Source organism: Anomalospiza imberbis, chromosome 3 (genome assembly GCF_031753505.1).
Source record: "Anomalospiza imberbis isolate Cuckoo-Finch-1a 21T00152 chromosome 3, ASM3175350v1, whole genome shotgun sequence".
Taxonomy (NCBI): Eukaryota; Metazoa; Chordata; class Aves; order Passeriformes; family Viduidae; genus Anomalospiza; species Anomalospiza imberbis.
Genome location: NC_089683.1, coordinates 45,587,530 through 45,601,865, shown reverse-complemented (window position 1 = coordinate 45,601,865; position 14,336 = coordinate 45,587,530). Strand labels below are relative to the sequence as shown.

Genomic DNA, 14,336 nt, shown 5'->3' with positions numbered 1-14,336 from the left:
ATATGTTTATTATTACAAACCAACTGATTCCTTCCTAACCCATAACTTAGCACTTGAAAAGCACCCTATCCTTTTAGACAAAGAATTGACCTTCACTGAGCCACTTAAGAGAATCTATCCCTATTCTGCTCAGCTGCCACAGAAACTTCCTTTCTGTGATGTCATCTGAGGAACAAACAAGACAGATAAACACACTCTGGAAATAAGCCTCAAAGAAAAAAAAAAAACCAACAGTATAATAGCTCAATTTTTAAAGACTATTTTCCTTTTCAAAAAAACAATGGAGACAAAATTACTGGCAGACAGCAAAAAGAGATATAAAATGAAGTATTAAGCCAATTACACACAATTTGAGTTAGTTTTATTTCTCATCCACAAAACTTCTGAAAAGCATGAAAATAATTTAAAAACTGGTAATATAGATGTCCTGAAATCATTTCAGGAACTGTAGAGGATTATAAGAAACATCATAAGAAGAGAAAAAAACAAAGAGAGTGAAAACTATAATCAAGTGTGTAACTGATACCACTGATATGAGAAAATATAACTAGTAGAAAGACAATGTAATTTGTAAAAATATATTGACAAATAGACCAACTCTCTGAGTCATCCTAAAGATGAGTAAATAACAATTCTGTAAACACAGTCTTGGGAATAGCTCAGTCATTTTGTATGACAACCCCAGCATTAAAAAATACAGCATTTCTTATTTATACAGGCTGTTGATGGAGAACCTCATGCACATGTTAAACAGTATGACTTAAAAGAATAATCAAGGTTGATGAAAAACCTCTATCCTTATCCTTTTTATTCTTCACAGTCTTTGCATATTCTGTCTAATATTGAAAATATTAACAGTATCTATTTGTAACAGAGTATCTTTAGGCAATCAGACAACTGACAGTCTAATTCTAACCATAAAAAATATCTAAAACACTAGCCTAAATATATTTGAGTCTGAAAACCATATCCTCATCATCTTCCTAACATGAATCTTGAATAAACATTGCATTTCTAAACAGAAAATAAATTTAAATCCATTGTTACTACAGGTCTACCTAGACTGTACTGACATTCCTTCTCTACCCTTTGCATGGCACACTTGCCCATTCCAGAATTGCAATTCAGTTGGTATTAAGGACTCAAGACCTAGATCTCCCAGATTTGGAGACCAATGACATTGGTCTGAAACTAAGTGCTAGAGTGGGGAAAGACTCTTTAGAGTACATGATAAAAATGAGCCTAAACTCCACTGTCTCTTTTGTGAGCTAAGAGACCAGAGATAACAGTTACCTCTTACTCTTTTCTTTAGAAGTATGTAACAAGTTCTGAAAAAAAGAATTCTTCTTTCCCAGTGTTCTCTCAGTGTCCCTTGACCCTACACCAAACCAGGTACCTTCCTGAAAGGGTAGGTGTCACAATCTGGAAAACACCATAGAAAGCACCACCTGTGAAGGATTTCCCACCATTCAATTGTTTCTTTTTGAAATCAGTGGTCCAAATAGCCAGTGGAACTGAGGCAGAAATAGATAAAGATTAGTTGGGAGCAGGTTAATTTCCTGTTTCCCTGTGTTTATGAGAATTCCAAAAGTTGTCAATATACATAATTAAAAAAAAAAAAAAAAAAAAAAAAAAAAGATAAAAATACTGAAAAAAGTCTGGAGAGTCAGCTACACCATACTTCAAACCAATAGCCACATCATGTCACTCATTTAAAAAAAAACATCCAGAACAAAACAGAATGGGTGTTCCCCTCAGGAAAAAAATCTCTCTCCTCTGTGGGAATCCTCTTTTTGAAGAGAAAAAGAATGTGTATTTTGAGTACAGATGTGAAGGTAGTTTAAGCAACCAGAGAGAAGTAATTTCCAGCATTCCACTCCAATCCACTCTGTTCTTTGAATATATGGTTCATTTTATCATTTAATCCTTTGCTTTTATCATTTTCTATTGAAATATTCCAGAACACTAAAAAAGCACAAGAAAGAGAAACCACTCACATGGAAGATGAATATATTTCAAGGATACTATAAAACAGGCATTTAATAAATAGAGCAATGGGGAGAGAAAACAGGACACAGTATATCTTCTTTACAGTACCTGCTAATCCTTTTGTAGCTCTTTATAAAACTCACTTATTAAAAAAAGAACAGGCCACTTGGGAATGAACTGTTTGCCTTCAAACTCTTCCTCACTCAAGGCACCTCTACTTTTAAGAAGTCCTTGAATGACATCTAAGCTTTCAGAATATTGAGAAATTCGAGTAGGAGAAAAAAAAAAAACATCATTCTTTCACACCCAGGAAACTGTTGCTCTTCATCAGCAAATCTGCTATCACTGTTGACACTTCTCTTGAAATATATGAATGCAGAAAACATTTTAGAAGTTTCACTTCTATAGCAATCACAATACATGGCGAGGCACAATGGTTAGAGGAAGATGTAAACAAAACTGAGCTTCCTTATGATTGCCAGAAATTGTTCCTAGCTTTCCTGAGGCAACGTGTCAATAAATTCAATCTGTTTCAATTAATATACCTATTCTATTACACCTAGATTGTTATTTGCAAAACAGAATTGCAAACAAAATGGCAAATTACTTTTCCCCTCAAAAGGTGCTTTTCTTTTTCCCCCCAGTACCTTTATAAGTCAGCTGTGATTTCTTGAACACTGTTCATTTTTTTCTTCAGTCTTTGGGACAACAAAAGAATGTGAGATAGAAAGTGATCAAGTCTCTTGCTGGACTAGAATACCTCCCTTCTGTTCTCTTTAAAATAAATATAATAGCACTAATGGCAGGAATCTGCAATGCTATTTTGCCATGCTCTACTGTTCCCTCATTAGCAGAGAAATGGTTTCACTAGGGAAGTTATTTCAGTGCATGTATAGGAACTGTAGGGAAAGGGGAGTCCCACATGCCTTCCCCTGTATGAAGTGTACTATTTCTACAATCCTCTTGCTTAATTCCTGCAAGGATTTTAAGTCACTGCGATACAGAATTGAGGTTGACACCTGCTTCATATAGAGAATGACAGGACACTAGACAATAAAAGATTTGACATTCCTTTAAACTTTCATCCCATTACTCCTGAATGCAATGTACTTTAAATAGAAAACATCTTGTAACCCTACACAAGATGCCTCAAGTATTTATGATACAGAACCAGATGCAATCTAACCTTAGAATCATCTAGTAAACATGTTCTACTGAGAAAGAACTCCAAATCTCTCACTGCAATGGCCCCTCTATGGTTCTGGAGCCTTTTACATACAACTATTATGAAGACCAAACTCAACACACTATATGGAAGGCTAGTTTTGTGGTACCTCTCAACTGCCTTGTCAGATGAAGAATGACATCTCTGAACTCACACAAGCACACAGAACAAGGTCTGCCTGTAAATCTGCCTGACTTGTGTAGTATCATACACAAACACTGGACCAATGTGCTCCTTGGTCTTAGCAAGGAGTTAGAACGTACAAGAGCAGTTGAGATTATCCACACCCATCCCATCACATGAACTGCTTGGGCTGATACAGATGAGAGACCTTTGTCTGTGGCTAACGGGAAAGCATTTTGTATTATTCTTGTGCATCTTGCAGCACTGCAGACATATATGGGGCTCTAAGCCATATGAGCACCTAAATGGTGTCAGGAAGCTTCACTTCCTAAGCATTGGCAAAAACCAGCTGTGACTCAAGAAATCATACACAACTCACAGGAGAGGTAAAAATGGGCCATTCAAAAATACAGATCTTGCTTTCAACACAGAAAGATGAAGGGATCTTATATTCTCCTTCCATTTTGGAGAAAATTAGTCAGAACAATATTGAAAAGCAATTTTTTGTATTATGTTAAGGCCAGTAATTTGTGATCTAATTTAACTGATGTATGAGATTTATGATTGCAAAAAGCACCAGTAACAAAATGCAAAACCAAACATTTGCAGAGCTCTTGCTCTTATAAAAAGAAGTGTACAATTTTGAACAGACAGGAAGCATGCCTAATGGGTTAGCTGTTCAATTATACATGCAAGTTTTAAAATGATGACTGAGAAGGAAGATCATTCTTTTGAATTAGCAAAATATCAACTGATCCTTTCCTGTTAGAGGCACTAGAGACACCAGCAACCAAAACAGCAACCCAAACAAAAAGCAGAACTGAACACAGCAGGATACATATTCCACAAAAGGAACCACCCATTTCCACTGCAACACTGAAGTACTTCACACCATACCTTTATTAAATAAAATTTAAACTACAGTAATTTATGTAGTATGATAATCCAACTAGTCTTTATCTAAAAAGTTATTAGATCACTGATTTTAAAGAGAGAAAATTATATTGCAGTATAGTATTCTCTTTGGTGCTTAATTTTTCTTTTTTTTACCTACATTTTTCATTTCTGCTCTTATTATTCTTCCTCCACCCTCATGGAATTTTTTCTTTGCTACAACAAGTCTTCATTCTTTTAGAATCTGTCTTTTTTTAAAAATCCTGCTTACAGTTTAATATAAAAAAGAGGGCTGTGATAGCTCTGTTATATATCATTTACTATAACAGCCTCAATGGACAACATTCTCTTAAACTATTAAGTGCTATCATGAAGTCAGTAAATGAATGGCCTTTCATTTTATAAAATCAAGAACATAATCTTTAATATCAAAGGTGCTTAAGAATATGCAGGGAAATAGATTTTCCCTAAACATACAAACATGCTACAAATAAGATAACTACTGGCAAGTACGTATTTTTAATAGTGAACAAGTTTTACAAGGATGTGTTTTGAAAATAAAGTGTTTTTCATTCTTTGTTGCTGAGATTGCCAGATCTGTCAATATTATTAGCAAGAAACGGTTGCTCATCTGACTTGTAATGCAGCAACTGAAACACCAACTTCACATAGTGCCATAGGACTATTCCTCCCTGTGCAAGAATTCACATCTGAATCAAAAGAAAAACAAATAACTTGATTATGAATTAAAGAATGGATAGGATATTCCAGGTCCAGTAAAAACAGACTGCAGGCATGCAAGTCTCAATCTCTTACATCTATTCGGTCAGAAAAAGAACTAAAAATTCAAATTCACAAAAAATTCTGCTTCTATTGCTAGAGTTTAAGCCTGGTTTTGGTGTATGATCACATACCAGAACTGCAAGCATGGATCTACTCATCTGCCAAGCCAAGTGAAGATGATATAGCACCTTAAAATAACAGGACTAAACTACAAAAGCAAGCACATCAAATTTAAACTTGAGAATTTTACACACATTGTTTAGAAGACTTGGTTTTGAAACGTTATTGATCAAATAAATCATACTGAACAAATTTCTATCAACAGTATTTTACAAATTAGTCACTTGAATGCAGAAACTTCCTAAAAGAAGAAACGCAAATTTTCCTAATAATCTAAACACAGTTCCATTTTGAAGCATATGTAATGTTATCTTCAAATTACATTAATTTTAAGCATTTTGATACTTGCATAATTGAGTATCTAGGAATAAGGTTGTATGGAAGATGCACATTACCATACTTGACTGATGCTGACCTTTCTCCTTGAAGCTGAAGTGAAAATTTTTCTGGTGTCCCTTCCATGGAGTCTTCACTTCCTGATCTGATGGTATGTTCATTACAAATTAATTTTCTACTCTCATCACTAAATGATGTGTACAACTTTTGTTCTGCTAAGCAGTTATTACTACTTCTGTCAAGATTATTCATCATCATAGTTTGCTCTTCAAAATCAAGCTTCACTTCATCTGAAATGGTCAAAGAGAACACATATTGTTCAAGTGTTATTAATTACTGCTTGTTGTGTTACATTATCAAAATTTGCTTGTATCAATTTAAAAGGTGAGAAAGCTTAAGACTATTAAGAGTAAGGTAGTCAATGTCTTCTTATGAACAGTAGTTCTTGATAAAGTTTTAGTATTTCATCTTCTTTATTTCCCTTTTACAAATAGGTGGATTGTACCTTGAGAAAAATGTGATTGTATTTCAGGACCTGAATATTATGAAGGAACTCAGGAAAAAGGTAGCTTCTATGTACACACAAGAACCTCCACAAATAAAACCCCTCACATAACATTTGCATGACCCCAAAAGGTGAGAAGAGACCAAGGCAGGTTACAAATACACTAGCTTCTCAACTTCTTCAATTAGTAACATCAGCTTATTAAGGCTACATGAAGTGACACATTATATAAAGATATATTTATAGAAAAAATACATAAAAACGAAGTAAAGTTTAGCAGGTAAAAAGTGAGACATTCAGTTTATCATGTGAAGTAACAATCCCAGACAATGTAAGAACTGCCATTATAAATGAGTCTTCTGAAATAAAGACAGAGTCCCAGCACACTTTATTATGAGCCAACATGCAGGAAGCCAGGATGCCATTTCCCATCTTCAAGAAAATTACTATTAAATCCCACATTTGGTGACCTCTATTAAATCTCCATTAAAGAAACTCTTAACAACAAATATGATGTAGTTGGAGGCCTGTCAAGACATATAATTCCTTTTTATTCCTCCTTTTAGGCTCAATTATCTGTCAGGGATTCTCCTTAGATGATGGCATCTCATTATCTCTTTAAGCATGTCAGCATTTAATGTTAATTTTACTCACTGATGAAAACTTTCAGCAAAATTCCATTACTTGGAAACCTATAGGAAGAAGAGGCACCTGAGTAATTTTCAACTCATTTTCAGTAGTGCAAGCCAGCATAATTTTGGGAAACCACAGTTTCAAAACTACCTTAAACCCATTTAAATACTTCCATAATTCACACTGAAAGGACACACAAGTCCTCTAATGTATTAACAATATTAAAACCCATCATGCAGTAATCTTTCTATCAAATAATATGTATCAAAACATTCTTACTCTGATCCAGAGGAATCACCTTAGCAGAAAATAAATCTTTCAGAGAAGTTGCTCTAAATAAGCCTTTGCAAGCACTGCTGACTTTTCTAACCTCTGCAGCATCAGCAGGTGGTGTTGGATGGAAAACAGAAGAAGCTTCATCTTTTTTTTCAGAAATTATTACTACTGGTTTCTGTGACAAAAATAAGAAAGACTTTTAAACAAAAGCACAGATAATTTAATTTGCATTTAAGTAAAAAATTAAAAAAAAAAAAAGAAATCCAAATAACTTCTAACAAAGGGCTAAGTTCAAAATAGAACAGAAGTTACACTGGCTTGCTCATTAAGAAATTTTCATATCCTGAATCTAATGATACCATTCCATCAAACAAACCAGATGTCTATACCATTATCACCACAGAAAGCCAACATTCAGGGATGCAGAAAACAAAACCTAGTTTGAGTAGAACAACTCAGAATTATTTATTCCTCTTAAGTACTCATTTAACTACATCTGCAGCAGTTTATTTATCAAAGAAAATATTGTGCCAATGACTACTGCTAACAATTCTAGCGATATATCTATTCTTTGATTTGCTTTTGGGCATTAAAACAGTATTTCCAAAACACTCCAAATATGTTCTACTTTCTATCACACTGAGACAAATCATGCAGATCCAGAAATGTGGAAGTCCTAGTTTTATGTCAGTATGGTGCATCTTAGAGGAGGTGAACAAGTCCCCGGATCTCTAGTACCAAGCACTTGTTGTGCCCTTGACCTACATAAAAGCACTGACCTCTAAAATCAATACCAATTTCCTTAAAATAAAGAATCCACTAGAAAGTCTCCAGCTGATCCTTCAGAGCTCTCCATAGTAATAAGGAGCCAACAGGTGAGACTGACTACTTACAACCACCATGATTAATACAAATTTAATTTACAGTGTATTAACTTACATCCATTGATAAAGCAAAAAAAAAAATAGCAGGTTTTGCATTGGTCAGTAGTTTTCTCTAATTTTTTTCCACTCTCACACACAAAATACATGAAAATTTAACACCAGCTCTTAAATCCAAATGTAGATATACATAATCTAAATAGAAGTATGCTCAGAATTTTTAAACTTGATTCATGTAAATACATTGCCTTATCCAAATTACTAAAGCATAAAATTTCTTGGATATTTCCCCTAATTTCCTAAAGGTTCCTGTCTGGAAAAAGCAGTGCATACAGCAAGCACATTTAATTGCTATAGCATGCTCTGTTATCTCAGGTACTAAACAAACAGTCGTGACTTAATCTTATATTTAAAGACCAAATATAAAAAATCTGTGAAAGAGCAGATGCACTTATAAATTGAAAGCAATTCACAGCTTTCACAGAGGAAGAAAAGTTCTTAAAGGACCTCTATCTGTTTTGAAATAAACTACAATCATGACATTTTATAGAAATGTTAGCCAAATAGAAAGCAACCTAGTTACCCTCAAGTTCGCAGAACCACAGAATAGATGAGGTTGGAAAGGACCTCTGGAGGTCCAAGCCCCATATTCAACTACAGCCACCTAAACTAAGTTGCCCAGGACCATGCCCAAGAAGCTTTTGAAGATCTCTGGGCAACCTGTGCCGAGGCCTCATCATCGTCACAGCAGGAAAACTGTTTCCTAAGGTTCAGAGAAAACCTCCTCTGTCCCAGTCTGTGCCCTCTGCCTCTGGTCCAGTCACTGCAAAGAGGCTGGCCCCATCCTCTCTGCATCCACCTTTCAGGTATTTACATCCATGGATAAGGTCCTCCCTTGGTCTTCTCCGGGCTGAATGTTCTCATCTCTCCCTGTCTCTTCATCACTTTTGGGGCTGTTCATCAGATTCTCTCCAGTAGCTCTATGTCGGTCTCATACTGTGGAGCCCAGAACTGCATACAGCACTCCAGGTGTGGCCTTACCAGTGTGGAGTAGAGGGGAAGGACCATTTCCCTCAACCTGCTGCCAACACTCCTAATGCAGCCCCAGATACCATCAGCCACATTCTTAACAGTAAGGGCACACTGTTGGCACATGTTCATGCTCACGAACTTCACCTACTTTAGTAAACTTACACAAGAAAGCTGATTCAACTATCAGTCTTCCGATTCTTGTTAATGTCACTTTGAACCACAAAGCAATATAGCAATATTTAAGTAGTTTAAATTATTTTGGGGTTTCTTTTGGGGGAAAAATGACAAAACTAACTTTATAAGTCTCAGACTAATGTTACAACAAGCCTCCATTTTCCCCAAATGTCTTTAAATCATTTATTTTCCTAACACTACCAAGGCACATATTTTTATATCAGTACTGCATGAGTTATTTCCAGAGTACTTACATGAGTCAGTGGACTTAGACGAACACCAGAATTCGGTCTTGATTCAGATGAATCAGAACTGGATATATCAAGACTAATGAAGAAATGAAACATAGTTAGAATTAAGCAGACCCAGAGTTGTGTGATCAGCTGGTTTTTTTTTAATTGCATGCTTCTTCCCTTTGCCAGTGAAAGGGAAAGGGAAGAAAAGTGACAAGAGCACTTCATGGTAACAAAACTTCACCTAGAAATAATTTTGAGATAGTAAAAACTTTGAAAATGAGCATTTCAAACTGCAGGACCTAAAATTTCACATTTAAAAGATCTCAGGAGGCTCTGAAAAAAGATCCAGCACATAGGTTATAGGAAACAAGCAAGCTTTCCCATGTTGTAGGAATAAAGCTGAAGATTATCTCAATTAAAAGTTTTCAATTGCCTCAAGAAAAGGTAAGTAACAGACTATTTTCTTATACTATTCTCCACATAGGAAACTAGTGTAGTGACGGCCTCTGGTAGCTCTGATCCAGAGAAACTTCCTGGACATCTAGATTAACACCAACATTAAAATCATTAGAAGAAGCCAAAGGATGTGATTAGGAATACAGATTAACACAGGGAAAATAACCAACGGAAGCATAATTACAGAACCAAATCTCTTGTTGCTAAAGGATATTTGAAAAAATCTTTAAGTCACAGTACCTAAAAAGTACAGGGTGTCTATTTTGAGGACATTGTGAGGACTGAGATCCAAGAAGTTTCTTTTGTTCATCTGTAGGTGTGAATGGTCTTTGAGTTTTTACTGTTCGTAGAGCATCTCTAGCTTCATTTACAATCTCAGAACTGGTCTTAGGCTTTGCTGCTGACAGCCAGCAGAATGCTTCTGCTTTTCTTCTATTTTCAGTCTTTGAAGCTTGCATTCCTCTGCAAAGTACTGCACAGGAAGAACACTGGAAAATATATGTGAATGGCACAAAGTATTATGCTAGTTTTAAATTACAAACTATTAATTCATCACTGGTTGTGCTACCACAGTAAATCCTAGACAGTGCTGAAATTGCGGGAAATAAGGTACACTGATAATGCATTTTCTCTCTATTCCTTAGTCCTGTAGGAAAACACTCAAAAACAGAAAGTATGTGACATGGAGGATCTACCTTCACTTTTTTAACAGGATGCTAAAATACATCACTGTGCTTCATGGGCCAAATGTGGTTCTCTACAATTCCATAGAAAATCTGTTTCTTGACACCCAGTTACTTAGGAAACACCACAGCCAAAATAGGAATTCAATAATATGCTCCAAAGAGACAGGTTTTTCCAACTTACGAAAAACCCAATACACATTATTGACCTTACCAAAGGCAGCTTCCTAATATGTCTGAGGCATCATTATCAGTAACTGAAGCACAGTTATCAGCAATTGATAAGCAGAGACAAGGAAGAACAGGCAATCCATTTTTTTCCTCTGAAAGAAACTACTCTCCAGCCCACCCCCAAGCAAAGGCAAAGAAAGATAACACTAATATAAAGTTATAAACCCAAACTTCCAATCAGCATTCTGCCCTGCTGTAGTTTCTGGGAAATGCAGTGGGCAGTGACAGACTTGCTCCATCACCTCTGGACACAAAACCCATCACTACCATGATGCAGTTCTCTGTAGGTATCATCCTTGTCATTTTACAGCAAACTCATCTTGAGTCTTACACCATGTAAAATTCCTCTTCTGCTTTCAAACTTACCTAAAAACAAAAATATGTTTCTGCACTGTGACTCAGACCATCTGGTAACGTCTATTCTCTCACACAGTTTATGACAATGAACTGAGAGTAGATCAGGCACCATCATCTGGGTTTTCTAAACTACAGAGTAAAAAGAAAAATCTTCTGTCCTTAGTTTCTTAGTTCAATTCTTCCTCTTCTGCAGTCTACCTTTTCCAGCTGCTTCTTCTTTCTTTGAGAGCCTGCACATTCTGGCAGTGTCTTTCATTGTTGCACATCCAACATAAAAGTGGACGCCAAGGAGAACTGCACTAACCTCTTTCACTAAATGATACATAATTTAAAAAAAACTCAGGAACAGACCAGGAGCCTGAGACTATAAGTGTTTTTAGTATTTCCCACTACCATTAATATATTACTTGTCTTCACTGTGACTGAATTTTGTTCCCTCTGCTCCTTACTCTTCCCTCTATTACAATGTGATTAAAAAAACAGTAAAGAGTTCCACTGCAGCTGCCTTGTTTAGAAAAATTTATAAGGTCAGTTCTCACTGGAAAAAGCAAGGGAGACTATCATTCCCTATTCCCCCAGCTACTGGGAGCCAGAATTTTGACATTAAGTGGAAGGTCTTCTCTGTAGACCTTATATCTGATACAGTTGACAATGGTCCTGTGCAGGGCTGGGAGCTGGACTTCATGATCATTGTGAGTCCCTTCCAACTCAGCCTATTCTGTGATTCTGTAATTTTGTTCCCCAGTCCCAGCAGGAAACAGAGGGAATGCTGCAGTGTCAATGGGGACAGCATAACTGGTGCATACAGATCTTGTCCCTCTCAACTATCACCATTTCCCAAGTAGCCTTTAACTTGCACAAGTCAAGAGCTCCTCTATGACTCTCTGCTGGGAGGTAGAAGAGTATCACAGCAGTGTCTGAAAAGCCATACTTGGGCTCTTGTCTTTATTCCCCAGTTGTTCACTCCAGAAGTCTGGTCTTTGCTGCACAGGAAGATTTTAAAGAAGTAGATAGCAGTACAGGATCCACATATTAGTCCCAGCAACATCCAGAAGTGAGACAGCTGTACTCTCACAGCTCTTATCTCAGTTCAATCAAAATGAGAGAAGCATGGCTGACTACATCAGATATGGCATCTGCCATCTCACACTGCCTTTGCCATCCTCTTTCCCATCTCAAGACCAGTGCCATTTAATTGCCAGGGTGCAGAGTGGGTGTATTTGCAATCACTAAGTACAGTGAGGAGAAGCTCTGTATTCAAGCTATGAACTCTGCTCTCTGCCATCTGACTCCATGTTCTGTCTGCCCTAGCAAATCTCTACAACAGCTAGCACACAGGTACAGGCTTAGTAAGAATCCCAGAATCTTTGAGGTTGGAAGAGACCTTTAAGATCATCAAGTCCAACAGCCAACTCTGCACTACCCTGTAACCCCTAAACCATATCAATCAGTGCCAGATCCAGACGCCTCCTAAACATGTCTAAGGTTGGTGACTCCATCACCTTCCTGGCCAACCTATTCCACTGCATGGCCATCCTTACAGTGAATTTTCTTTTTCTAATATTTAATCTGCATCTTCCCCATCTCAGCTTAAGGCCATTTCCTCTTGTCCTTTCACTGCAGGCACGGCACGGTAGAGATAGGCCCTCACCTCACTACATCCTCCTTTCAGGAATATGTAAACTATAGCAATTATTAGACATAAGTCTGATTAACAGAAACTTACCAATCACAACTGATGCACTTTCACTCTGAAATTTTGATGCAGAGAATCCGCTATCAAAGAGAAACAAGAACGAAGTTACGAGAGTTGAGGTCTCAGAGGAGTTAGGTTTCCAGCGCAGCCGTGGGACAACACGTCCCAGAGGAACCCCCCAAATAAGCAGCACCTGTGGAGTAAACGCTGTCCCAACCCACACCTGGCAATCGTGCCTCTCTCCCGAGCACGGGAAAGCTGCCGGAAGCGGCACAGGGATTGTCAGTCTTCGGTCGCTTTCCAAAGCCTCCCGCCCGACTTACCGCAACAGTCCGGCCCTTCGCCCCCGCCCGGCCAGGCGGCACCCCCAGGGACGAGCACTACGGCCGGGAGGGGGACCGGGCGCTGCTCGGAGGACTCGGTCGGGACGCGCCAGCGCCTCTGCAGGACCTCAGCCTCGCTCAGCCGCCCGCCGTTCCCATAGCAACCGTACGCACCGCGGCGCCGCCGGGCCCGGGCCGGAGCGGGGCCGCGCCCCCCGCGCTGCCGCCGCCGCGCCCGCGGGCCCGCCCGGGCACCCCGAGGCGCACGCGCGACCGCCTGCGGGCGCCTGCGCGGCGCGGCCGCTGCCTGGTGCGGATGGCGTGCCCACATCCCGGGGATGGCGTGCCCACATCCCGGGGATGGCGTGCCCACATCCCGGGGATGGCGTGCCCAGATCCCAGGGATGGCGTGCCCAGATCCCGGGGATGGCGTGCCCACATCCCGGGGATGGCGTGCCCACATCCCGGGGATGGCGTGCCTACATCCCGGGGATGGCGTGCCCAGATCGCAGGGGTGGCGTGCCCAGATCGCAGGGATGGCTGCCCAGGTCCCAGGGATGGCGTGCCCACATCCCAGGGATGGCGTGCCCACATCCCAGGGATGGCGTGCCCACATCCCAGGGATGGCGTGCCCACATCCCGGGGATGGCGTGCCCAGGTCCCAGGGATGGCGTGCCCAGATCCCAGGGATGGCGTGCCCAGATCGCAGGGATGGCTGCCCAGATCGCAGGGATGGCGTGCCCAGATCGCAGGGATGGCTGCCCAGATCGCAGGGATGGTGTGCCCAGGTCCCAGGGATGGCGTGCCCACATCCCAGGGATGGCGTGCCCAGATCGCAGGGATGGCTGCCCAGATCGCAGGGATGGCGTGCCCAGGTCCCAGGGATGGTGTGCCCACATCCCAGGGATGGCGTGCCCACATCCCAGGAATGGCGTGCCCAGATCGCAGGGATGGCGTGCCCAGATCGCAGGGATGGCTGCCCAGGTCCCAGGGATGGCGTGCCCAGATCCCAGATCCCAGGGATGGCGTGCCCAGGTCCCAGGGATGGCGTGCCCAGATCCCAGATCCCAGGGATGGCGTGCCCAGGTCCCAGGGATGGTGTGCCCAGGTCCCAGGGATGGTGTGCCCACATCCCAGGGATGGCGTGCCCAGATCGCAGGGATGGCGTGCCCAGATCGCAGGGATGGCTGCCCAGGTCCCAGGGATGGCGTGCCCAGATCCCAGATCCCAGGGATGGCGTGCCCAGGTCCCAGGGATGGTGTGCCCAGATCGCAGGGATGGCGTGCCCAGATCCCAGGGATGGCGTGCCCAGGTCCCAGGGATGGTGTGCCCAGATCCCAGGGATGGCGTGCGCGCGTCCCAGGGATGGTGTGCCCAGATCCC

The 14,336-nt window shown here is 40.4% G+C and overlaps 1 protein-coding gene across 8 annotated transcripts in view; it reads right to left on the bottom strand.

The window, feature by feature from the left end:
• Positions 1 to 12,819, bottom strand: part of ARMC2 (armadillo repeat containing 2) — a 75,825-nt gene extending 63,006 nt beyond the window's left edge. For 4 of the 8 annotated variants that reach the window (XM_068184203.1, XM_068184209.1, XM_068184204.1 and 1 more), the window contains exons 1-5: positions 10,944 to 11,061; positions 9,904 to 10,135; positions 9,226 to 9,298; positions 6,888 to 7,059; positions 5,550 to 5,760 (exon numbers count right to left, since the gene is read on the bottom strand). In XM_068184203.1, coding sequence (XP_068040304.1) covers positions 5,550 to 5,760; positions 6,888 to 7,059; positions 9,226 to 9,298; positions 9,904 to 10,135; positions 10,944 to 11,049 — 794 coding nt within the window. In that variant the 5' untranslated portion in view covers positions 11,050 to 11,061. Of the gene's footprint in view, positions 1 to 5,549; positions 5,761 to 6,887; positions 7,060 to 9,225; positions 9,299 to 9,903; positions 10,152 to 10,943; positions 11,069 to 12,660 lie in introns of those variants that run through there. The other 4 variants (XM_068184207.1, XM_068184208.1, XM_068184206.1 and 1 more) reach the window with 4 other exon arrangements.
• Between the last annotated feature and the right edge of the window lie 1,517 nt (positions 12,820 to 14,336).